Source organism: Triplophysa rosa, linkage group LG12 (genome assembly GCF_024868665.1).
Source record: "Triplophysa rosa linkage group LG12, Trosa_1v2, whole genome shotgun sequence".
In the NCBI taxonomy this organism is placed as follows: domain Eukaryota; kingdom Metazoa; phylum Chordata; class Actinopteri; order Cypriniformes; family Nemacheilidae; genus Triplophysa; species Triplophysa rosa.
The window spans coordinates 17,627,834-17,653,461 of record NC_079901.1 but is presented as its reverse complement, the minus strand read 5'-3'; the positions used below and the strand labels follow the sequence as shown (position 1 = coordinate 17,653,461).

The window sequence follows — 25,628 nt, the reverse complement described above, 5'->3', positions numbered from 1 at the left end:
GAATCTCAACTGTTGATTAATATTTTGTGAACTGAATTAAAGGGGTACTACTAATATCTGAATGACTAAGACTGTTTCATTTAAAAGCATCAAAGACATCTCTGACTCACCATCACGAGTGAAACAGAGGATCATGATTACGCCTCCCCCAAAAAGGAATAAAAAAAGAGGCTGAGAGCTAAGAGTTGAGCTGAAACCTGCTTTGCCTGTGTGTTCACATATTGCAAAACAGATAAGTCTCATGACAAACAAGGAAATACAGGTCAAAGTAAAAAAAAGGTTTATTTACAAAACTCACACTTCATGACACGAATAGAACTATTTCTTACAGCATTTTTTTGGAGGACAGGGGATTTGGTCATGTTTCCCCAAAATACAAAAAGTTAAAAACAAACTGATTTGATATTTCCAAGCAAAGACAAAAACCAAAGCTATTTTCACAAATTCACTGTTTTTACAGCATTAATGTTATTGAGATGTGAATGACGGAAAGTTATATGCAGACCATGATTCATACAACACTTATAGTGGACTTAGTTGGATGTCATTTGCATTGTGGAAGCTGCAAATTCGGCAACAGATATTTAAAGGTTTGCTTGCTCAATAGATCACCTTCTGCATGAACAATATTGGACTTGGATGAAAATGGATGAACATCTGTGTACAGAGTACAGTACCAATAGCAGTCTGTGTTTGTGACACATTGACCACAAAAACTGAAAGCTCCCAGCTGGTCACAGTTAAAGAGAAAACATCCTTCTGCTTAAACCAAAATGTTGTAAACCCAAAAGTTTTTAGGCCACAGCAATAGAAGCCTGGGAAAATAAAAGGTTTTCTCATGGTCAGCTTAGAAGGCATAGCGTGTTCGGATGTCTTCCAGTTTTTTAGACACCTCTGGAGGAGTGCGGTCCAACTCCTCGGCCACGCTCTTCTGCTTATGGGGGTCCATGGAGTTAAACTGCTCACACAGATCTCCATCGATCACATTCTGGAAATATGCAAAAGTCAGTGAGAAAAAGTGCAGTTAAAACCAACCACTGCACAAACTTAACTCTAATTTGTAGGTTTTTAATTTGTGTAATTTAACAACTAATTTGTAGCACGCCTCGTCTTCCAACAGCCCCAAAGGGCTCATGAGACACCCCTTTTCATCTCTCTCCGCTGTATGACATATCGCTTATTGCTCTCTGAACTCTCTGTAAGTCGCTTTGGATAAAAGCGTCTGCTAAATGATTAAATTTAAATAGGTTTCTGTTTAGTGCCTTTTCATTATAAGATGCAGTGACAAAATGAATGAAGTTAACAAATGTGTAAGTTAACAATAAACAAAAACACTGTGTAACTCAAGCAATGAAGTATTAAATGCATGTTGTTGCTTACCTTCACAGGGAAATAGTAGGAACGGAAGCTGAGGTGATCTCGGCCACAAAGAGGAGGAAACTCAGAGCGCATGTGCATCTCCAAGTGCTGGAAGAAGTCATGATCCTGAAGACAGATGAGATGGACACAATAATCTTAAAAATGCATGATTTTATGCATGTAAAACATACTGTTTTACACCCAAGTGAGAACAAAGTACCTTAAAAACACACTAAGTATTATGTTTGATAACTGAAAGTTGCATCATTAATGTCACACTCCCTATCCGGTTGGTCAAAGTTAAGCAAGTGAACTTCTTTTGCTTTAGTGGTTTTACACTTGCAAAAGTCCATTGGCACATGAGCACTGGTTGTTTCTGCTTTAAGAAACTTATACCTCATGAGAAGTGAAGGGCACAAGTATGCCGATGCTGCCTGATAGTGTGGTGTACACCAAAGACTCTGATCCTCCAGGGATGAGGGTGGTCTTCTGAAGGGACAGCACAGTCTCTCCTATGTGATAGTTAATAATCACCTCAGCCTGTGAACGACAAAGTATACACATTTTCTTAGATATAAACACTCGAGTGGTGTATTGAGTTTTTAGCATAACTGAAATATCAACAGCAACAAAGATATATTTCTAAATTATTTCAAACTATTACTTTACTTTACCAGTACATCTAACAAATAGCATTCACTTTTATAATACATGTAGTAATTTTGCTTGATAACAGATGTGGCCACAATATATACAGATATTATGCATTCTCAGACAATTTTCACAGCATACCAGTCCACCTCTGGTTTGTCCACCTCTGGTTTGCTTACACATGCTTTTGGCATGTCCGTCAAATCTAGACGCAAGTCACTGGTGTGCAAATGGGGACTTTCCCTCGTGTCCACCTAAACATTTCCATGCTTCTAATTTGTACATATAACGATCCCTGGCGAAGGGACAAGATTTGCTGCTGAGGTTTCAAAAGCAGACCAGAGAGTGGACTTCAGCCAAGCATTTTGGGGTGCAGGTCTGGGTGTGCGTGGGGAGAAACAACCGCAGTACCGACCAGACAAACAAAAACAGGCCAAGAAAAAGTCAGGGCAGCTCTGTAGTGAGCAGCTTCTGGAACCTGTGGGACATGAGGTATTAAGAGGTCAGTGAAGGATACCTTCTGTGATGCTCCGTTGAGCAGGCCTCTGTCCCATAATGCTTTGTTGCCTGTGGGGTCCTCATCAACATCGTCGCTGGTGTTGGGGGGCAGCCGGACCTGAAAACAAAAATCAGCATGCAATTTTTTTTGGATCAAAAGAAACCTCACAGATTTACTGACATCTCATTCAGGAGCTCATCTGCTTATTTTTGCCAAGCAAATAAACCAATCTCAAAACCAAATAAGTGACTATACTCACAACGCAGATATTTCCGAACTTATCGGCAGCAGCCATGGTGTCATAATCGAGCAGGCAGGCGGTCGTGACCCAGCGAGGATATGTTTCGTCGGCGAAGATAATCAGCTGGTTCTCGTTGCGTCTGTATCGAACCCAGAATAGACTCTCCTGAACATCAGACACAATCACACGCTGCCCAACGGTGTGGATACCAGTCACTATGTTAGGAACATGCTGCAAAAACAAGAAACACGATTTAGGTGCTTAAAATGTATATAGGACTGCATAAAAACCTTAACAAAAAATACCAAGACTATGTTGTTAACTTAAAAGTAACAGACACGGGTCTGGAAAAACATGAGCAATTGATGACAATTTCCTTCATTTTTGGGTGAACTATCACTTTAAGAAAACCCTATAGTTCCCCTCCATGTAAACTGCTACCATATAATAACTGTCAAGCATTGTGGTGTAAGCTTCTGTTTCAGTGCTTTTCATGTGGTTATGCATCAACAAATGCGAGTACAAGAGCAGTGTGTCATTGACGTTACTCATTCAATGCTGTAAACCAGCTTCCTCTGGGAAAGAGCTTTTTGGCTCCTCACCTTGTTTTCACACTTCCGGAGAAGTTTCTTCTTTCCCAGGTCGTAGATGCGCAGGAGCTTGCCCACTCCCACCAACACTCGCCCCTGAAAGGGAGCTATAGCCAGGGGAACGTCCTCAACAGGCGTCTGCCAATCAGAACTCTGGTAAAAACCCATTCAACTTCATCTTGTCTTATCTTATCTTATCGTCACATGTGGCTTTGGTTCAAAGTAAAAACAATTCAATCTTATTTCTTGTAGCATTTCCCAAATACCCATGCAAGGAAAAAAATACTTAATTGCTACGCTTAACTGCATTTCTAGGGCGCATTTAATGATTTATGGGGAATTCCACATTTTTTAACTTGCAGCAAACACATGGGGCCAATTAGTAATATCATGGCAAGTCATTTCCTGTTCTACTCACCTTGTGCAAAAACTCCAGCTTGTCCCCACCCCCTCCCAGTCGGTAAGTGTAAATATATCCTCCGCCAACAGAACGCGGATTTAATATCATATCTCTGGCTACACCCACCAACACATACCACTCGTCTCCTCCATTGGAAAAGCGACAGACAGTGACACTGCAAAACGAAAGAGGAAGAACAAGGTGAGGGGAAAACTAGACAAGACAGACCATGTTGAATGGCATCATCAGTTATCATTTAGTTTTCCATGACATTACCCCACCCATTTATGGTTTAGGTGGACTAAATTTGAGTACATACAGTGAGGGAAATAATTATTTGATCCCCTGCTGATTTTGTAAGTTTGCCTGCTTGCAAAGAAATGAAGGGCCTATGATGTTTATGGTAGGTTTATATTAACTGATAGAGACGGAATATAAAAAAAATCAGGGGAAAAAATGTTATATAAAGGTTATAAATTGATTTGCATTTCAGTCAGTGAAATAAGTATTTGATCCCCTACCAACTAGCAAGAATTCTGGCTCCACAGATTGGTTATGTGCCTATATGGACCACAGATTAGTCCTGTCACTTTAAGAAAGTACTCCTAAATCAGCTTGTTATGTATATAAAAGATGCCTGCCAACAGAATCTGTATCTTCCATTTCAACCTCTCCATCACCATGGTCCAGACCAAATAGGTTTTAAAGGATGTCAGTGACAAGATTGTAGACCTGCACAACCCTTGAATAGGCTACAGACAGAAGCTTGGTGAGAAGGAGACAACTGTTGGTGCGATTATTTGGAAATAGAATATATACAAAATAACTATCAATTGCCCTTGGTCTGGAGCTCCCTGCAATATTTCCCCAATGGGGTAAAGATGATCATGAGAAATGTTAAAGATCAGCCCAGAACTACACGGAAGAAGCTTGTTATTGATTTCAAGACAGTTGGGACCACAGTTACCAAGCAAACCATTGGTAACACGCTATGCCACAATAGACTGAAATCCTGAAGCACCCGCAAGGTCCTCCTGCCCAAGAAGGCCCGCCTGGCTCGTCTGAAGTTTGACAATGAACATCAACATGTACTTTAAAATCTTGGACGAGAACCTCCTCCCCTTATCTAGATCACTGAAGATGGGTCGTGGATGTTCCTTTAACATTACAAAGACCCAAAACATATTGCCAAGACAACCAAAGAGTGGCTTAAGGAGAAGCACATTAAATGTCCTAGCCAGTCTCTAGACCATGGGTCTTCAACTACTTTTCTTTGAGGGCCAGACTCCAAAAGAATAAATAGAATGCGGGCCAGTTTTTTTACCATATCCTCATTTCTTCAGTTATTTTTTATTTCTGTTATTTATTTCGTTTTGTTCCTATTATACTGTTTTTGTTGCTGTTACTTATAGGCCATATATTAAAACATGCACACAAATATTGCATCCAGTATTTGTGCCTTTTCATTATATTAAATTAAAAGGGATATTGTCTTTTTAACTGTAATTTATATTCCTTAATGCATTACTTTACCCAAAAATTGCTACTAATTTACTCACCCACAGTCCTCCAGTACATCGAGATGTGGGTGGCATTGTTTTTTCAAGAAGATATTTGGTTGAATTAATTCAAGTTAAATCAATAAAAGCTAAAAAAACACAAAAGTAATCCCTGCCCCTTGTGACGTTAAATTAGCATCTTATAAAGCGAGTCAATTGATCTGTGCAAGAAACTGAACGCTATTATCACATCTTCGGGTGAATTCCCATCGCATTCATGTGCCCCACGCACTTATAGGGCAGAGCCTTTGTATAGTGCGAGTTCTGGGGGAGATGAACAGCTGTTTTTCGTAAATATAGCCATTATTCATAATGAATGCAGTAATAAAAACAACACCGTTTTCCCCTTATCCGAGACAACCGTTCACGTTGTGTAACCTTCCTACAGTTAGCCTACTTTCAAGGGCACAAAACGTGTTTTAGAACGCGACCTATCGCATGCGCAAACCGATTGCCTGTGGCTGTGCAATGCATTGCTGATTATAACGTTGTAAATAACATTAAGTTTCTTGGACTGACCGATCAAATCGCTTTATAAGACGTAAAACATTATGAGCCGCGAGAATTACTTTCGTTTTGAATGTAGCAGCGTTTTGGACTTTTAAAGATGTGGCGTCTCAGGAGGACGTGCATTTAAAGCACACCGTTCTTAAAGTCTCTCCACTTATTTGAAATGTTAAGGCGGGCCAGGTAAAGATGATTGACGGGCCGCCAGTTGACTAGCCCTGCTCTAGACCCTAGTCCTATAGAACATCTGTGAAGGAGGCTAAAACTCCAATTTGCTGAGCGACAGCCAAGAAACCTTAAAGATTGACAGATGAGTGGACTAAAATGTATCCCGACACATGTGCAAACCTGGTGACCAACTATCAGAAATGTCTTACCTCTGTGCTTGCCAACAAGGGTTTCTCCACAAAGTACAAAGTTATTTTTTCTCGGGGATCAAATACTTATTTCACTGACTGAAATGCAAATCAATTTATAACCTTTATATAACATTTTTCCCCTGATTTTTTTATATTCCGTCTCTATGAGTTAAATTAAACCCACCATAAAAATTATAGACCCTTCATTTCTTTGCAAGCAGGCAAACTTACAAAATCAGCAGGGGATCAAATAATTTCCCTCACTGTATCTATATAGCACTTATGTTTTGGCAAGAAATCCATGACTAGGGTTGGGTCCTAACCGATCCCAACCTTTCGATTCCGAATTGGAATAGAATTTCGATCACCAACCCTATCCATGACGTCTTTAATCCAAAACTCTCTCATCCTCCCACCTGAAGGCCGCTTCATTCTGCTCCAGTTGCACCAGGTCCAGTGTGTTGCCCTGAATAGGGTTGATAAGACGGACCAGTGAGGCCCACTGCCCAGAACCCGCTTTAGGTGCCCCAAAGATAGCTTCTGGAAGGTTTTCGTTCAAGAATGCGGCTGCCATTTCAGCAGCTAGCTCCCTTTCATCCTCTCCTGCAGCCTCCACCATTTCCTACAGAACAGAAAAAAGCACTGTTACAACAAACTTAAACCCAAAAACGTCTAGCAGGGCTCTAGAGTGCGACCAATTTCGACCTTATTTCTCAATGGTGCGACTAAGAAAAATCTGAGGTCGCACCGGTGCGACCAGCCGTTCGAGGGAGAAAAAAAAAGAAGTCTCCGCAACTCTGAAAGTCTCCCTGTGATTCAACAACAGACACACATTAGGCCCATATCGTGGTCTAAACCAATCAGAGATAGTGAAGGGCGGACCCCCCTCTGATTGGCCGTGGTCCAGATTTTCCTGTACGTGTGTACCAGAGGTCACGTTAAACGAAAATTCTCTGAAAGTGACGGAAAAATCTGAAGGCCGTCCGTCCATCACTCCCTGTTTCCCTTCATTAGAGCGTGATATGCTCGCGAAGGGACGTGCGTGTTTTCACCTGTCATTGTTACTGACTAGACATATGTGATGCGATCTGGGAAAACCCTGCGGATGTCGCGCTGGGACGCCTATCAAAGTAAACCACATAACATGAAGAATGAAGGAGTATCAATGCACATTTCCCGCCAGTCCTGTGTAAACTACGGCATGCAAAGTTTTTTATACAATGTTTTCGTGAGATGACAGAGCTCCCCGTCTGCAGCACCGAGAGTTATCCGATCGCAAAACATACAAGGGATGATCAAAGTCCAGACACTATGCACATGATAAACAACGTAAAACTTGCTTCACTGCTTATTAGTTGTTATCCGTAATGTTTGCTAGTTTCCTTGTGTAGTTATAATGGCAGAGTTCTCATTCTTTAAGTGTGCCCTGCACCATTTTCCTTACTTTCGTTTTATTCAAACGGTTTTGTACAGTATTTTTATAGACTTCAACACTGGGAAATGTTTTTTTATTAAATTGTTATTAGAGTAAGTCTTTTACTACTTTAAAGTGACTTTTACTTGTGATACTGGACTGTTGTGCTTTTATTTTCATCACTTAACTTTAAACCCGTTTTCCTCCAAATTCCGTCCTGAAAATCATAGCGCTTCAGCCGACCTCAGCCATAACTTTTGTTACATACACAAGGTATGAGCAAAATAAAAACTGATTTGGAAAGGGCTTGAATATGGTATCAAAAACTGTAATATATAAATTTGCACCATGTGTTGGGTTTTCCCAGATCGAATCACATATGAACATAAACATTAAATATATAAATGAATATAAACAACAACGGCTTTATTGGGCATTCAGTTGTATTAAAATACAACAAGTTCCGAGTCGCAAGTACAGCGTGATGACGTCACAAACATACTAATTACCACCTCACGCCACCTTGCACCATAGTGACGGGTAATAATAGATTATGACGGATTTTTTACGAGCCTGTCAGTCAAAATGACGGACAATAAAAAAAGAGCGCAACCTCTGGTGTGTACGTGTGAAAATGTGTGTGCTGCAGTCAGACAGAGAGGTGAGGAGCCTAGGCCCGTCAGTTAAACAGAGTGGATGTAGCCGCGGATGATGAGAGAAGATGAAAAGAACGATTGACAATTTTTTTGTGAATAATGTTAAGTTAAGGCCTGATTCATCCGAAAATCATAAGCAATGCTCTGACACGGAGCCATCAACCTCCCAGGTTATGTCCATTTTAGGGCTGCAACTAACGATTATTTTAATTGTCGACTAATCTAGCAATTATTTTTTCGATTAGTCGACTAATCTAACGATTATTATTTTATTAATCTAATAAAGATTTTTTGGATTACTTTATTAATCCTTTGGCAAATTTTGCAAATAAACAATAAGTTCTAGTATTTTCTTACATTATAAAGCAAATCATACTTTTTACTCCACTACATCTTATAAATAAATATTGTTGTTGTAACATTTTAATCCGTGTTTACATTAAAATCACTATCTTCTTTTAATTAAGTAGTTTTAATTTTAAAAGTAAAAAAGACAGTTTTTTATGTACTTAAGTACTGTATTAAAGGTGAAAAAATAAAATAAACTTAGCTCTGTATACTGTGGTAGGCTATATGAGAGCAGTTTTTTTTTTATTGCACTTATGCTTTTTGTTGTCCTTATGTTGTTCCAATTGCTTCCATTGTTTCCCTCATCTGTAGGACGCTTTGGATAAACGCGTCTGCTAAATGACTAAATGTAAACACATTAAAAAATGTGTATATGAAATACTAGAGCATGATATATGCTCTGTATTTTTTTCCTCCAAGTAATATCCGACTCTATTTTTAATCTCATAATGTAATTGAGTAAAAGTAAAAATACTACTATCTGTCTCTGTTTATTGTACAAAACTATCAACGTATAAAAGACTCTAATGCAGAGTGGCGTTAAATCGAGCCCGCGCACCCTGAACTCAGAATGATGCGCTTATAATGCATTCGCTTCGTTATTTACAGTTATGCGCATCACGGACGCACAATGATGCGCTTAAAGTACCTACTCCTTCTGAAGTCCCGGGATCATTTTGCTCCCCAAAGTAAATAATAGTTATAACACAACAAGAAGAGATGATATGTTACATGTTTAACACATCAATCTGACAGTATACAATTAAATCAGAGGTTTAAAAAGAGTTATTTCGTATTCAGACCGCTTCCAGTGCTTCTAATAAGCTAAGCTACACTCAGCGAGTAACGTTAACTCACGGTCTCTAGCAAAATACATTTTAAATTAAACCATAGACTATCATCTTGTCATTGTGAAGAATAATGAAAACATTGGAACATGTTGGAAAGAGTAGCGCCCTGACCGTCACCGTACACACGCATGCTTGACAGTGGAGATTGACAGACAGCACCAGCGGAGGTCAGAGTTTCTTCATTATGCTATATTGGTTTATTCCTCGCATAAAGCTATCGAATGACACAAAAAGTGCATTGGTGGTTTCATGATAGTTAGTCCTTTTTGAAGTGTAAGAGTAATTTAAGCAGGGTCACAATCTGCAAAGGTTCACATACACTAACTTACACTAGTACAATAGCGTTAATGTAAATCATTCATGTAAAGCGTAGTGTTAAAATAAAGTAATTTATTATGAAAGGCTACATCTACGTGCCCCTCTCCGTCCGTTTGTGATTGCGTGTCCATGCTGTGATGATCCCATTCCGGAGGTAACTTAACGTTAGGGGGAATTCCTCCGTCCACTAACTTACTGCGTCCGAGGCTCTCGATCGCTGATTGTCGAGTGTATTATACTTTCTCTTGTTCTGATGATTCACTTACACACGCCCGGGAACAGAAACTGCTATTACAGCAGATAAACGTAAATAATACGACGCGTCGATGCATTTTGACGCATCGTTGCAGCCCTAGTCCATTTATCTTGAGATGTTTTAAGTAAGTTTCAGTTCAGTGAAGCACTTTAAGCACCAACACTTTTTCAGTAAGTTACCTTTCTTGTAGAATTGTGCTTCAAATAAAGAACTTTATGTTGACCAGATTGTTAGTTAATCATTTAAAATGTCAAGTCAATTTTGCCTTTATGGACAGCGATTAAAAAAAAAGTGAACTGGTAAAACCGCGGTGTTAAATGTGATGCGGTCGAAAATTTGGGTGCACCTAACTTTTGTGCTGCACCTAAGAAAAAAAAGTTAGGCGCACCAGTGCAACCAGTGCAAAAAGTTAGTCTAGAGCCCTGTCTAGTATTGTATTGCATTATATTGTATTGTCTCTTTTTGGTACACACCAAAACACACAAAGTTGAAACATGATGTAAATGATGGAACTTAACTCATCTTAGGGTAACCTATAACTTTAATACAAGTGGATTATACCTAACAGCGCCTACTATGCAGAGAAGCTTTTCCACAAGGTGTCGAAATACCGCTTGATCCGATTTAGACAGTAGATTAGTCAGATGCTGTTGTTGGGTGATGAGGTCTGGCTCAAACCCTTCGTTTCAATTCATTACAAAAGTGTTCAATGTGGTTAAAGTTGGGGCTTGTGCAGGCCACTTATGTTCCAAACTCGATCATTTGCTTTGCTGCAAGACTTTGAGGATGGTTTCAGCATGATAATAATATAGTGCGAGCCAGAAGCACAAAACTCTCTGGAATGTCACTGTACCCTGTAACTTTACAACAAATTTGTCTTCATTGGAAGTGAGAGGACTGGCCAAACCCATAATTTAAAAGACAACGTTCACATACTTTTGGCAATGTTCTGTATATTGGGAGCTTTTCAAGACATTTTGCACATAAACAAAAGACAACAATCCTTAATCAGTCAATTCAAAAATGTAAACATTCATTGTCCAGCACAGTTTATGGACTGATTGTTTATTCTTTTTAGAGACACCAGCCATATTTCATCCATATGATTTATGTGTGTGGGACCACCACATTAACCACATCATCCAATTTCAATCGGTCACTTTTACAGCTCGTCAAAATGGAATTACCCCGTCAAACACGAGAAATTATGATATTTTAAAATAGCAATGCACACTTGCCTTCTATATTCTGGTATTTGCTGAATTTCTAACTCAGTGATTTAATTGAGGAAATAAGCGAGTGAGTCAGAGGAGAGGGGGGAGAGTTTCAACTGTGATAAGGAGAAAATTCCAAAGGAGATAAAAAGCCGGGACTAAAGTATCTGGTTTTCTGATGTTGCCCTTTAAAAGGGCAGTTTCACTGACCTCGGCCATCTGCTGCTTGCGTTGGGCTTTGGTGGCCTCAGTGTACGCATTATGGTCTGTTTCGATCAAGATCAGGTTGTTGGTCTCCGGGTGGATGACAAACTTGCGAGGTGTATACTGCATTGGGAACGCCACCTGGTTAAAGACAGCGCCCAGTTTCTCTAGAGCCAAAATCCTGTGGGAGGAAGATGGGAGAGGGGAAAGGGAATACATTAAAGGCATTGTAAGAAATTGCGAGCTGAAAAAGCCCAAACCTTCCAGCTTCCACGGCAAAGAACCAGACTTGGAATATCGTTGGCCAGACAATGATGTAAACACAAACTGGAAATATCCAGGATTTTTATTTAACTGATGTAAAACATGACAGACTCACAGATATCTGCTCAAGTGGGATATTACAAATACTAAACATTTTGGAAATGAAGCAGAAAATAGGAACTGAAACCAAATACCCAACCGCAATATGGTTGATGTTACGCTAATATTCTCACTGTAAACTTTTCCTCTCACCAGATAAAAAGCATAGCAAAGGCAAAAGTACGATACTCAAGTGTATGCAGAGCATTTGTGCATTTACCTCAGTGTGTTGGTGGAGATGGCAACGATGCCCTCTGGACACTGCTCAGACGCAAAGCCTGAGGCGTATTCCAAGGTTTCATATGACAGTGGGGTCAGGTGGAAACGAGACTGATATGAATAACTCAGCCATGAGCGACTGGACATGGCCAGAACCTGCAGGAGTTAAATGGCACATAATAAAGTCAGCAAACCATCATGCTGTGAGAGAATACTGTGCTGATATCAATAGCAGGGGTGACTCACAGCTTCTTGGGCCTGCATCCGGACTCTAAAAAGCTTGACAGGACGAGAGCCGAGATAACGGGTACGAGTATCAGACAGATCTCCGGTCACTGGGTCCAAAACTGTACGCAGCAACACTCCGTTCTAAAACAAAGAGGTTAGTAGTGCAAGACAGAACCCATTTCCATCAAGTCACATGCCTTCTAACAACCATGACGACTGTCTAATGTTATTGATTATTATGACAGTTCTAACAGCCAGACCAAATCAAGAATGCCACATTAAAGGAACAGAACAGAAATTTAAATTCAGTCAATATATTCATCATTTAATGTCAAATCAGCAAATCATCTACCTGCAGACCAATGTTGAGATAGAGGAAGCCGATAGTGCCTTTTTCACCCAGTTCATCCTGTTTTTCCACTCCGCCCATTTCCACGATACAAAGAGACTCCGGCTGGGCCGGAAGAGCCTGCATGCTCAAAGGCTGAAGACAGTCCTGTGCAACAAAGATATTACATACGTTATACACAATCTCTCATCAAAGGACTGTTACAATAATATTTAATCAATTTGGAAGACTTACCGATGGATCCAGGGAGATAATGCGGACGGTATTGTCTACCAACCCGACAGCCAGGAAACGGGAGCGCTGTTCACCAGGGGGCACGTTTGCCAGGCTCATGCACACCACATCTGCAGACATCTCCTTCCTTTCTGTGTATTCATTCAGCTGTCCAGACTGAACGCAAGAAAGAATTTTAATACAGGACACTTTAAGCACAGACGGAAGATTAACTGAAGAAAAAAACATGATGCAAACTTACCGGATCCATCTCAAAATACACAAGCTCTCCTCCAGTCAAAGCGATGACCACCTGCCTCTGATTCACAGCACATCGGACGATGGTCTTCTTTCCTGGAGTCTTCCATTCATTCACTCTCTTATCCGCACGGATGTGACGGATCCCATCAGGGTACACCTGCAAACACGCAGCAAATCAACAAAACATCCTGATGTGATCATGGAGCATCTTAAGAAAATCTGGCAAGATGTTTGTTGAATATGATTATCATAGAACATGGTGATGGACCAACAAAGGTTATGTTTACAAGCAAATCTAACAGTAAATCTCAAAGAATGGGATACTGTTTGTGTTAATGTCGGGAAAAGATGTAGGTCACAGAGATGTCGCTTACTTGCACAAGTGCGTCTTCTCCCAGCAACGAGCAAGACAGTGTGGGTGTTGTGCCAAGGAAACCAGAGTCTGTCACTTCTTCCACAGTCTCTCCGATGGAAAGAACCAAGGTGGCATTAACGAAGGACACGATGATGTAAGCGTCAAACTCATCTGTGAAAAGGAAACCCAGGTTTATCATACAACTTTATAGAAATATCTGCCACATAAGAGCTAACTTATAACCACTGAGGCACACAAACATGACTTAAGTTGTATTATTAGTCCGATGGTGCACACTGGCATGTTATATCGAGAAGCTTATGTTTATTCTTTTAGGAGCTGAAATTATTTAAACAAGTCCTTTAAAAAGTGAAACAAGATTGTACTGGCTTCTCACACAAGTCCGCAGTCAAAATGAAACTGCTTCTCTTAAGAACCAAGCCTGCAAACCGCATTTATGAATTCTACAGAGCTCAAACAACACACACTTGCACTTAAAATCAACAAGCAGATCACATGATTTCAAAGAAATATCTGCCAGAAACTGACAGTTTCTCCAAGCACAGCTTGTTCTAGGGTACATGCCAACCACGTTACACAAAGCATTGTTGATCTTCAGTAGAATCTGGTAAACCGTTTTCAAGTGGAAGCATGCCACAGTTTTCTGACTTTAAGGGCTGTTTCCAGTGTGCACTTGTATATACTTGCACATGTGCTCTGTGAAGTCACTGTAACACCAGCATGTTACACCTACATTTCTAGATGGAGTTAGATAAAGCCCTATAAATATTATCAATTCAATTTTGTTTCCTCTTGAGGAGGAAGTGACAGAAATAGCATGTCTTTGCAATAATAGACACACGATGGCCAAAGAATGGACTTGCGTTCTTGTGGAGACCGGTCTTGCGAGGCAGCCTCGGAAGAACGAACTTGGATGGACGTGCTGCAATGACTTCTGGGACTTCAAGCGGATTCCGTAGGTGCACAAGGCTGCATACGATGCATCCTTGATATCGAGAACACATCCGGGTACTTTTATGCGTGCTTGAGTATTGGAACCGGACTTTGGTCATATCGCCCACCCATATTTTGAGTGGATCTCTCACCTTCCACATGTTTCCTGACAGTCCACACAGCATTAGGGTTACCGGGCAGTTCAGAAACGGCCATTTCTGACACCTAGAAAAAAAATGTATTAACACATTAAGTATAAATAACCTCTGGAAATTCCTAGAAGCAAAAGTGTGAAACCACACAACTAGCACTGAATTTTGCTTAGATACAGTGGGTGTCAAAGTTCCATGTTGCAACAGAGTTGAGAAAAGATGACATGACTGTTAGCGTCACAAACCTCCAGTCCATGTCTTAGAACTCTCAGTGTAGATCGGGGTCCCCTGCCACATGACACATATAGTTGCGGAGTGTCTTCACTAGCCAAATCGGCAATCTGCAGATGGTGGTGAAAATGTAATGCTCTATAAGTTTATCACCAGTGATAAGTCTTCTGGCTTTTAGAACTGACACAAAAACAGCAACACATTACGTCTATAGCAGTTTATCCCCATTACCCATATCAACATGCATATCAGTCTTGCAGTCACCAAAACAGCGATTCATTCCTAAACATCTGTTACCATGCCAACTTACAGTACATCTTTGTTAGTAATTTCCTAGTTGGGACTGCAGCCTGTTGAAGCATTTATGAGCTTCCGTTGATTGATGGCAAGATACACATTCACATACCTGGCAAGACATGATGGGAGAAAGATTTTCTTGCTCATCCACCAGCACCAGGTTCTTGAGAGGGCGAGGCTGGAAAAAGAATGTGTCGCCCTCCTCCAGAGGCATGGCGGAGGAAAACTCTGGTTCCTCATCGTCATCTCCCAAATGGGCAATCTGATACAGGTAGCTAAAAAACAAAGCAGGTTTTAGGTTCACACAGCAAAAGCATCATGTAACACAATGTGCTCAACAGGGCATGCACACAGGCAATGCTTTCAGTGAAAAGTCTCAGGTTAAACAGAACATGAGGGAATGATGGTTACATTCAGACCACATACGTTAAACTTGTACCCATATTCTTCAGTGTCAGATTCATGGGATAAACATGGGGTCATGCCACCAAATGTCAAATACCCTTCAAAAATCTTAGAATCATGACAGTCATACTTACTGGTTTCCAAACTCTGAAGAAACAAATAAGAAGCCAGTCTTCAAAACACACATGGCTGTAGCCACAGGGATGGTATCAAAATACTTCATCCTGATCTCTGTCACCTAAAAAAAGAAGTGTAAAAAGTATTTAATCTTGCACCATACGTGGATGACACAATGCCTATGTTATCTTGTGTGAGTTTAATTGTCAATGGAGATTAATTTATGTATTATATAGGGCTTTCTCTGCAAATAAGTAAATCTTATTTTCATTAACTGTGCAAATTCCTGCCTCTCAGGCAGAGATAAGAATTTCTGCATACGTTTCTAAGGTGGAAGTAAGACATTCCAGTGCATTGTTGTACTAATTCCAACTAAGACATGTGGACCGCAGCTAAGTATCGGAATGTAAACAAATGTACTTAAAAAACTCCAGCCATCCATTAACTAATTAAAAAAGCTGATGACCCAGTCTTTAGCTTTGTGCTCTTACCATTTCTTCATCCGTTTCCAGGGTAACCTTAAAGATGTCTCCCTGCTCTGTCTGAGCCAGAAAGAAAAACATAGACTTGGTCTTGTGGGTGGCCGAGCAGACAAAGATCATGCCTCGCTCAGGATCATCCAGGTCATTCTGATGTATCCGGAGAAAGGGGAAAAAAGCAAAGGCATTGAGGTCACATCTGCATTTCATTTCTCCTAAAAACAACAGAAATGAGCCAGATGGACTAGACAAAAGCACACTAGGTCGACAACAAATAATTCAGATCAGACTTTTATGTATCTCCAGTTAAAGTCAGAGAAGAGACATGAAAAGCTCATCATTTCAAAACTAACATGTCCCGTTTAGCATATTGAGCTCAAACTGGAAGACCAATTACACAACTCACCCTCCTGCGAGGGATTGGACAACGGATGTCAGGCTGGTCTCCAAAGTTTTTGTAGGTGATGTAGTTCTCAGAGCAAATCAGCACACCACTGGGTCCATCAGAACCACCAGGCACTACAACACAGGTTTAAAGATCAGATCACCACAAAAACTCAGACACTTAGATAAAAAATCAATACTGTGTTCTTAGCATAAAGATCAGAAATAACAAGACTCTCTTCACCAAAAAGTCAGAGAAGAGACATGATATTCATCATTTCTGCAGCAGAGAACTTGCTTTTTATTTTTTATTTAAGTTTTGATTTAAAGACAAGACCTTAATCTCAATCTTCACGCAATTGTGACATTTTAAAAAGCAAATAGGTTCTGCTAAAACTGTTGCAATCTTGTAAATCTTATGATTGCATCTACTTTCATCACTCTGATAGGTGAGCACCTGTGATGAGGAAGTTGCCGTGTTCCTCCAGTGCCTCGCTGTACTTGCGCACCACATGGTTAAGTCCCAAATCCAGCTCATAGAAGGTCAGCGTCTGTTGCGTGTTTGCTGCAGCCTCTCCAGTGGGATCATTATCGGCCTCCTACAGACCATGAGACACAAAAAATTGAACATCAGTTTTGAAGGTCTGAGGCTCTGTGGGTGTGATGAAAAATGTTTATGACAGACAACACTACAATCACAATGCTGCCTTATACTTATATAAAACTCTAAGACCCGGTTTCACAGACACAGCTTAGCTTAAGCCAGGACTATGCCTTAGTTGAATTAAGATATTGCTGTCGCTTTTATAAAAATGCCTTAGATTACATTACTGGTCTGCATCTTGAGACAAAACAATGGCACCGATATATTTTAAAGTGATAGTTCACCCATTTACTCACCCTCGTGTCATTTCATACCTGTATAAATTACTTTGTTCTGACGAACACAGAGAAAGATATTTGGAAGAATGTTAGCAATTTTCAATCATCATTGACTGCCATAGTAGAAAAAATTTAATGATAGTCAAATGTGCCCCAGAACTGTTTGTATTCCTAAATTCTTTAAAATATCTCACTTTGTGTTCAACAGAACAAAATAAAATATTTTTTTCCTACTATGGTAGTGGATGTCACAGAACTCAAAATTGCTAACATTCTTACAAATGTCTTTGTGTTTAACAGAAAAAATAAATTTATACAGGTTTGAAACAACCTGAGGGTGAGTGATGACAGAATTTTCATTTTTGAGTGAACTATCCCTTTAAGATATTTCAGGGCAAGTTACATTCGGTTAAGTCTTGGACTAGCCTTAAGCCTTGTCTGTGAAACCGGGCCTAAGAAACAAAAAGTTATGTAACATTGTAATTTGGGATTTTGTTTGTAATCACAGGATTTTGAATAATCAACTAGCTGCTTATATCTGCATCTTAAGCAACTCAGCCTTAATAGTGAAAAATATCGTCCTCAGAGAATTTCTTTGAAAAGACTGACCTCATAATCCATTTCTAAGCAGGCAAACATGGGGTTCTCAAAGCCAACATCCACCCCAACCACGTGGTAGACGAGCGTATTGGCTTTGTGTGCCTCCAGGGGGGAGGAGATGGTAAGACGGGCAGCTGCATCTCTGTTCAGGATATATACTAACTTTTGCTTCTCTATGGCACCTGAAACAATATGAAAGCCCAAAGTTAAAATATAATAGAAAACATTTAAAACATAAAAATGTTCCTTTCTGGAGTCTTTCAGTTAGTGTCACCCAATAAAAAAAAGAAAGGAACTATAAATTAAATAATAAGGTCTGCTAAGTGCCTAAATGTAGATAATGCAATCCATAACAATAGTAGCGTTACCTATCATAAAAGCTCTGCCCTTAGGGTCCACAGCAAGGAACTGCCCTGGCACGATGCGTCTGCAGCCACTCTTGCCAAATGTCTCCTGGTGTATCTTCTCAAACATGTTCTTGGAGGAATGGTACTCCAAGATTACAATACGACCAGAATCACTGCCAACCACAACATAGTCTAGGATGAAAAAAGAAAATGAATGCAAATGTCTCTACATGAACAATAAAACAACAGGAGAAGGAATATCCTTCAGTTTTGCTAAAGAAATGTTACGAGGTGAAACTATTTACCTTTAGTTCCACCTGTCAGCCTGAAGGCCATGAGGGATCGGATAACACCAAATACCTCCATAGTAAGTAGTGTGTGGACTTTGCCTGTGTTGGCATCAGGACGCAGCAGCTCCAGAATCTTCCCACGAGAAACAACAATCTCCTGCTGCTTGGTTCCTATAAAGAGAGCAAAAACAGACAGTAATCAAAGTTACAGGCTTAACATTTGTCTAACAAAACTTGTATTTGGAATTGCCCTCACACATGTAAATAAAATTCCCTACTACTAATTGTAAAGATTCACTCTGCTATACCTGAGAAGTTGCCATGGATGGCATGGGTGATTCCAGTCGCCCGCTGCAGGGTCAGATTGTACAGAAACATGGTTGCTGTCGCTGGACCTTCAGGCTCAGGACAAAAGAGCTAAACAGCACCTATAACCACACAACAAGGAGATGCTTCACTATATAACACAACATCTTAACATGACGCACAAGGAAGTCCCACAAAAGAACTCCTGAAAATAACTGAGAACATTCGATATTTATGTAATTTCTACAGCAAAACTAAGTTTGGTCATGTTTACTGAGCCCAGCGCTACAGAACTAATGCAAGTTGCTCCGTTTCTTTTGTTCTTCGTTACACAACTACATTAATAAAACCATTCACGACGCAATTGTACATGTGGCTGCACTTTAATGTATTAATAGACCGTATACACAGAAAACAAGTATTAAATACTGCTAAGAGCACTTGAACTTGCAAGGGTTAGTTAGTCGTCCATTCACCATTAGCCGGTTGGCTAATAAACTTCGCAGTTCGCGTAAAGAGTATAACTTAATCTTTTCAAACAGATTTATGTATGGAACAATATTATGGGTTACTGAGGTAATGCAGAAAAACAATTTACCGAAAAAGCAACCAGGATGTTGTAGATTTCAATCAGATGAGAAACATATATAATTCATTGGCCTGGTCGCTCGTTACTTCCAAACGGCGCTTAAACGACAGAGGGCCTTTACGTTCTGTGTCGCACAGTAGGGCTGGCATATTACGCGCCTGAGTAAAAATATCATTTTTTTTATTGCATGAAATGAACATACACGAATGACGAGTAAAACAACAACAATAATAATGATAATAATAAAAATAACAATGGGGACAAAATCAAACAAACTAACAAATAAGCAGTAGAAATTACATGTAAGTAAAAATATCTACCACATAAAGACTACAAAATCTTTTTTGACTAACGTTAGTAAAGTTTTATTGGAAAACATAAGGATAATGTAAATTTGCAACATGTACATTTAGCACAATAACTTCTGTAACTTAACACAAATAACTACAGTAAAACTGTGATAACGCTATATTAACCATGCTGGTTTTAATGCATATTAAACAAAATCGCGATTTTTTTCGCCTGGATAAACATTTCAGAGAGAGAGAGAGAGAGAGAGAGAGAGAGAGAGAGAGAGAGAGAGAGAGAGAGAGACATTTGCATGGTGGTTGTGGAAATCCCAGAAAAGAACCACATACTTCTAAGGTTAAATTTCCATTACAGCATAGAAAATGCCCACCACTATTTATATCCGAAATTGCAATTACAAATTCAAAGCAGTGTGTGCACACAGTTCCGTTTTCGTTCATTTTGATTATTCATTTGGAATTGATTTGCACAGATGCCACACATCTCATTGTAACACACATTAACACTTTGATCCACAGGCCATTGAAACCCCTTCTAATGCACAAGGAGGGTCTAAAATGACCCGTATTCCTTTTCTATATGTTTTTTTCATGCATGGCTTGGTGTTTTTTGTTTCATCTTTTGAATTTAAATTATTTCAGCATTTATTATTCCAGGATCTATGAAATCCATGATTCATGAATATTATGAACATTTTGTGATTCTACATCAAGTTTACACACAAATGACAAAAATGACAAAAACGACAAATCAATACAATAATGATGAAACAAACAGACAACATTTCGTAAAAATATTAATTTTAGTTATTTAGACCAACACATTTAACACTTGAAATATATTTATATTTTTCACACTTAACATATCATAACTGCTAACGCTAATTTGAACTGTAGTCTATCCTGTAGCACTTTAGAGAATTGTGGTGACCAAATAAGAGAAAAATAGACAATTAACATCACACATTTCCAGTCCCATCTCACGTTGCCAACTCAGTGCTTACATGCCTCACAAAAATGACAACTACACATTTGTGCTCCTGCATCAGGACTAAGAATGACCTTATCTTCCTCATCCTGTTCATCAAGCAACACTCTTAGACCATTTCAGCATTTAATGACTGGGACCAGAATAACACTCTGGATAAATAAAAATCACAAGAATATTTTCAAATTCAAACAGTTGGTCATGTACAGTACTTATATATTGCCACTGACTGTTAGACAGAAACCTTGTATTTCGAAAACTGTTACTTTTCAGGAACACTGACGGACATAAAAGGTGACCAATAGCATTGATTTATGACAAAAATAAAAATAAAGAAATATGGAGAGACAATATGAACTTGTGATATTCTATTCTATTTTGTTGATCTAGCTAACATTCGCTATAGCTACAATAGAATATGTCAACAGCAAGCTATGTATTTGGATCTCTTTCTCATTTAGTAATAGATTTCAAAGTCAAGGAAATCTTAGCCTAACATTCAAATATGATTTCTAGTTATCTTTCAGAATATATCAAATATTTTCTGTGGTAAAAAACATGCATTCATTATACAAAAGTTTTGGAAATATAAAAAAAATATGGAAATATCAAAGGTTCCTATTTCGGTCATTTTTGACCCATTCGTGTAAAATGTATGCAAAAATACAAAAACTGTAGGTAAGAAAAGGAAAGTAAGAAAGGAAAAATAAGCAATTTCACCGTGGAATTTTCACTTTGGAAGGTTCTATGTTACATTTTTGTCAAAACTGAGTCATTCACATATTCTTATTCTTTGACTTATTTACACTTTGATGTTTTTTCTTTGTTTGGTACATTTTTGGCCTTTTTATTATAAGAAAACAAATAAGTTCTATCTACGAAATCAAATGAAATGCAAAATCTTTTAATCTCAATATCTCAAAACTGCTCAGAATGCAGATAGAACCTTATCGTTCTAAGGTGGCTAAAATTATTTCTGGAAATCAAAATCAAGATATTTAATGAATACCTGGAATATTAAATGATGAAATACATTTCTTTCAAAGATTCAGCAAAGAAACACTCAGCCATGATTGAAATAACATAAGAAATGAATGCGGGACATTTTAGACCCATGTTGTGCATTATAAGGGTAGTGTTACAAAAAAAATGTATTCAAACAGTAAGAAAGGAAAAATGAAAATAACGATTTGTGATGATCAAAAACAAGTTAATTGAGGAATACCTGGAATACTAAACTATAAAATAAATTTCTTGCAAAGATATAGAAAATACAAACTTTGTCGGGTCATTTTAGACTCATGTTGTGTTAAGAAATATTCACATTGCTTGAAACCGCTCCCCCACACTCTGTGAGGTAATTTCTTAGTATGGATTTTGGCGAAACGACCCAAGTGAAATGAGTAGCATCAGCCCTACATCTACCACATTCGTGCTAAATTCAGAGAAGCTATACTATTCCCATAACAGATCATTCATTCACAATGTGCATGAGGCAGGGATGGATTACTGACCGGGCCAATGGGCCTAGTGCCCAGGGGCCCTTGACTACCTTGAGCCCGAGGGGGCCCTGGGCTCCAAGGTAACTTGCGCCATCCAGTTTGGTACAGAAAATCTAAAAACAATGAAAACAAATTATTAATTATGTTTAATATATGGGTCCCATAGCCTATACAAGGCCTCTTAGACGAGGCTCTTCATCTGTGAGGGCTCCCGGGCACTCCTGTTACTACTGGGCCCTTGTGAATACACTATAAAAATGATATAATCAACAAGTCATGGCAACATATGTTACTTTAACTTATTAAATTAAGGTAATGCATGTTTCAATTTTTTTTATCAAATACAAGAATCAACTTGATGTTTTAAGCCACTTCAATGTAAGGTAACACTTTAGAATAATGGTCCGTTGTTAACAACTATGCAGAAAGTAATAGGCAGTACTACATTAACACTTACCTTAATACTATTAACTAATATAGAAGCAAGATTAACTAAGCAGTAAGTAATAGCTAATTTAGGACAAAGGTACTGCCTATTACTTTCTGCATAGTTACTTGTTAACAACGGACCATTATTCTAAAGTGTTACCCAATGTAATGTAAATTGAAATTACTTGTTAATTTGAGTCAATTAAAACATGTAAGGCAGCAACTAATTTTTACAAGTATACTTGCACACACAGGGAATTTGTTGAGGTGACAGAATAAGATTTCAGTGCACAGATATAGACTAATTTGTATATACAAATTTGCACATGTGTACATAAAATTATTAACTGTCTGTCATGGTCCAGATCAGGTCGGAGCATTATCTGGCACGGGGTTTGTTTCAGTGGCGTAACTTTGTTTTGAAAAGTGGTGGGGAAGACGACACAAACAATACTTTAATAAATAGTTTCTGTAAGAACCGTTGGGAATATTCATGGACGTCACAAGCGCAAAACATGTAGGTGACTCCTCTAGAAAACAGTATAAAAACTAAGCTGCTTTGTCGACGGCTTCAGTGGTGTAACGTTAGTGCGAAAGACGGATGACAAGTAAGATTGACACTGCCTTGAAGCAGGTTCGAATCTGATCTCATTATTCTAAATTTTCACATCACATCAGATCTGCTTCCATTTGTTTTTAAACTATATCATGTTTTCATCAATATATAATTTAAAGCATGTTGTGCTTTATTATATGTAAGGATGGCTGTTGTTGCCGTACATAATTAAACGTATTAATTCGTGATGAAACAAAAACTACTGAAGCGAATGTGTGTTTTCCCCATGTTAAAAATTTGGTGTTTGACAACCCCCTAATAAGAACAAACATTCAAGTATACAGGGGAAACAGATGGAAAATAATATCTTTAAAAAAAATTATTTTCACTAATTACTACGGGCATTGCCTGATAGGCTACAAATATACAACAAACTTTCTAAATTTTGTTTTGAACTCATGAAACTACAAAGTTGTGACTTTTTCCATTTATTGGAGTTTTCTATCAAGTATCAAAATGTAATTAATCTTGCAATAGGCGATAGAAACCGCATGTCGAGAACAATAAGGACGAATATATAACACCAAAGTGCTATTAAGCGCAAAATGTTTGGTACATGTATGACTTGAACAGCCATTTTCAAATATTTTCATCATTTTATTAAAAATAAATACCTTTACAATCTGATATGTGATAGGGAAAAAGTTCAGCAAACAGCAGTTGCGAACCCACAACGACATGAAGCAGGTACCACTTGCTTTACACCACGGGCTTACATTTTGTCTATTCTAATCTGAAACTGATGGTCGGAGTTAGTATAAATAGCCTCTGCTTACAAAGCGGGCTACTTGCATGGTAAATAGACGCTCCGTATTTTTTATTTCTTACAATAAGTGGTGGGGACAAAATTGACTTTGGCAAAAAGTGGTGGGGACATGACCCACCCATCCACCCGCAAATTACGCCTATGGTTTGTTTTGTTTTCTGTCGAGTGTGGTAGTCGCCAGCTGACGGCTGACCGCGTGCTCGGTGTCTGCGTCATTATCCCCAACCTCCTGTGTCTGTAAGTCTCCTGCACTGGTGTTTTTCCACTCCATGTCACACACATGTATTCACTTTGCCCATCTAGCGAAACCATTCCCCTAATTGCCTCACACCTGATAACCCTTCTCTCGTTATGTTCCCATTAAATACCCTCGTTGTCTCTTGTCCTTTGTCTGAACGTTGCTTGTGTTTAGCTAGCTCAGACTGCCCAAGACGTAGCTGCGAGCGGCTCGGCTGTAGTATTATTTGATTACTCACATTAGCCTGCTCTCAGCCATAGATCTTGTCTTGTCAAGCCTCACGAGTGACGTTTACCTTTTCCCTTCACCTCGGCTCTGTCTACCTCCTCTTGTCTCCGGCAGCTTCCGTTGGCGTCTCACCCGATCATCGCCGGTCTCAAGCAGCTGTCCTCCGGGGAAGTTACCGTCATCACCCTTTTTTTTATTCATGTGATGCATTAAATAAGTGAATATTTGACAGTTAATTACGGATGTGCTTCTCCTATGCCTTAATTTACTTTATTGTTGATTTTTCGTTGTGTAACTAGACTTGTAAAGAGAAAACAATATATAATAAAAAAATATTAAATTATATTCCTATAATTTAATTCTGTAAACCATATACAGATTATTTTTAGCGTGTAGATGCAGAGCGAGAATGGTTTGAATATTTATGATCATCTTAACTTTCACTTTCTATAACGGTGAATGCGCAGCTAAGGGAAAGAACAGGAAAAATAGTGGGAAAGGGGCCCTTGGATGTAACTGGCCCCGGGACCCTTTGAAGTCATACTCCGTCCCTGGCATGAGGTTGGTAATGCAGAGTAGGCTACACGATCTCATCCCACGGAGATTAGAACATCAACACGTTTTATCTGTCTGTGAAGTTGTTTGTTATTTATGAAGAAATACAATTATAACAAATACAATAGGTTTCTAGCGCTTCGCGCTCGAACCCTAAATATTCCCTAGAAAGCGAGAGGATTTCGCAACTGTGGTGGTTATTTAGAAATATGTTCAATAGGTGGCGGTATTGCATCAGTAACTTCCCCATATTGAAAATCCATTGTAACACAGTTACAATATGATGGAAAATAAAAACCCAAAAGCTTAACACAATTCATTTACGTCATGTTGATTTAGTCTTTTGTGTAACTGGTTGCGCCTGTGTGGATTTTTTTATATAATATTAAATAAATGTATGCAATATTAAATAAATTGACAAATATATTAAATTATTTATTTGTTAGATAGTGTTGTTAGATTGAATAGTGTGGTTTAAATGTATAGTTATTCTCTGTGAAATCCGTAACGGGCTGCTGTGAATGCCATCAGTTCCAAATGCATTATGGGAA

The 25,628-nt window shown here is 38.9% G+C and overlaps 1 protein-coding gene and 1 non-coding gene across 3 annotated transcripts; both read right to left on the bottom strand.

The window, feature by feature from the left end:
• Window positions 1–263: 263 nt before the first annotated feature.
• On the bottom strand, window positions 264–24,684 carry sf3b3 (splicing factor 3b, subunit 3). 2 transcript variants are annotated; one of them, XM_057348374.1, is made up of 27 exons: window positions 24,590–24,684; window positions 18,861–18,980; window positions 18,568–18,723; window positions 18,284–18,454; window positions 17,925–18,097; window positions 16,891–17,032; window positions 16,456–16,568; window positions 16,062–16,199; window positions 15,588–15,691; window positions 15,158–15,323; window positions 14,766–14,861; window positions 14,521–14,593; window positions 13,434–13,585; window positions 13,061–13,216; window positions 12,820–12,975; window positions 12,589–12,732; window positions 12,255–12,377; window positions 12,010–12,164; window positions 11,433–11,607; window positions 6,582–6,787; window positions 3,759–3,915; window positions 3,353–3,478; window positions 2,769–2,981; window positions 2,528–2,626; window positions 1,756–1,899; window positions 1,381–1,485; window positions 264–988 (listed from the first exon to the last, which is right to left on the bottom strand). In XM_057348374.1, exons 2-27 carry the CDS (start codon window positions 18,928–18,930, stop codon window positions 848–850), a joined length of 3,654 nt encoding a protein of 1,217 aa, XP_057204357.1. In that variant the 5' UTR covers window positions 18,931–18,980; window positions 24,590–24,684; the 3' UTR covers window positions 264–847. The 2 variants fall into 2 exon arrangements, with proteins under 2 accessions (XP_057204357.1, XP_057204356.1); XM_057348373.1 differs by lacking the exon at window positions 24,590–24,684 and adding an exon at window positions 19,457–19,565.
• Window positions 16,642–16,719, bottom strand: LOC130563336 (small nucleolar RNA SNORD111). The gene has a single exon (XR_008964104.1). It is a non-coding gene; the product is annotated as a small nucleolar RNA SNORD111 (small nucleolar RNA).
• Window positions 24,685–25,628: the final 944 nt, after the last annotated feature.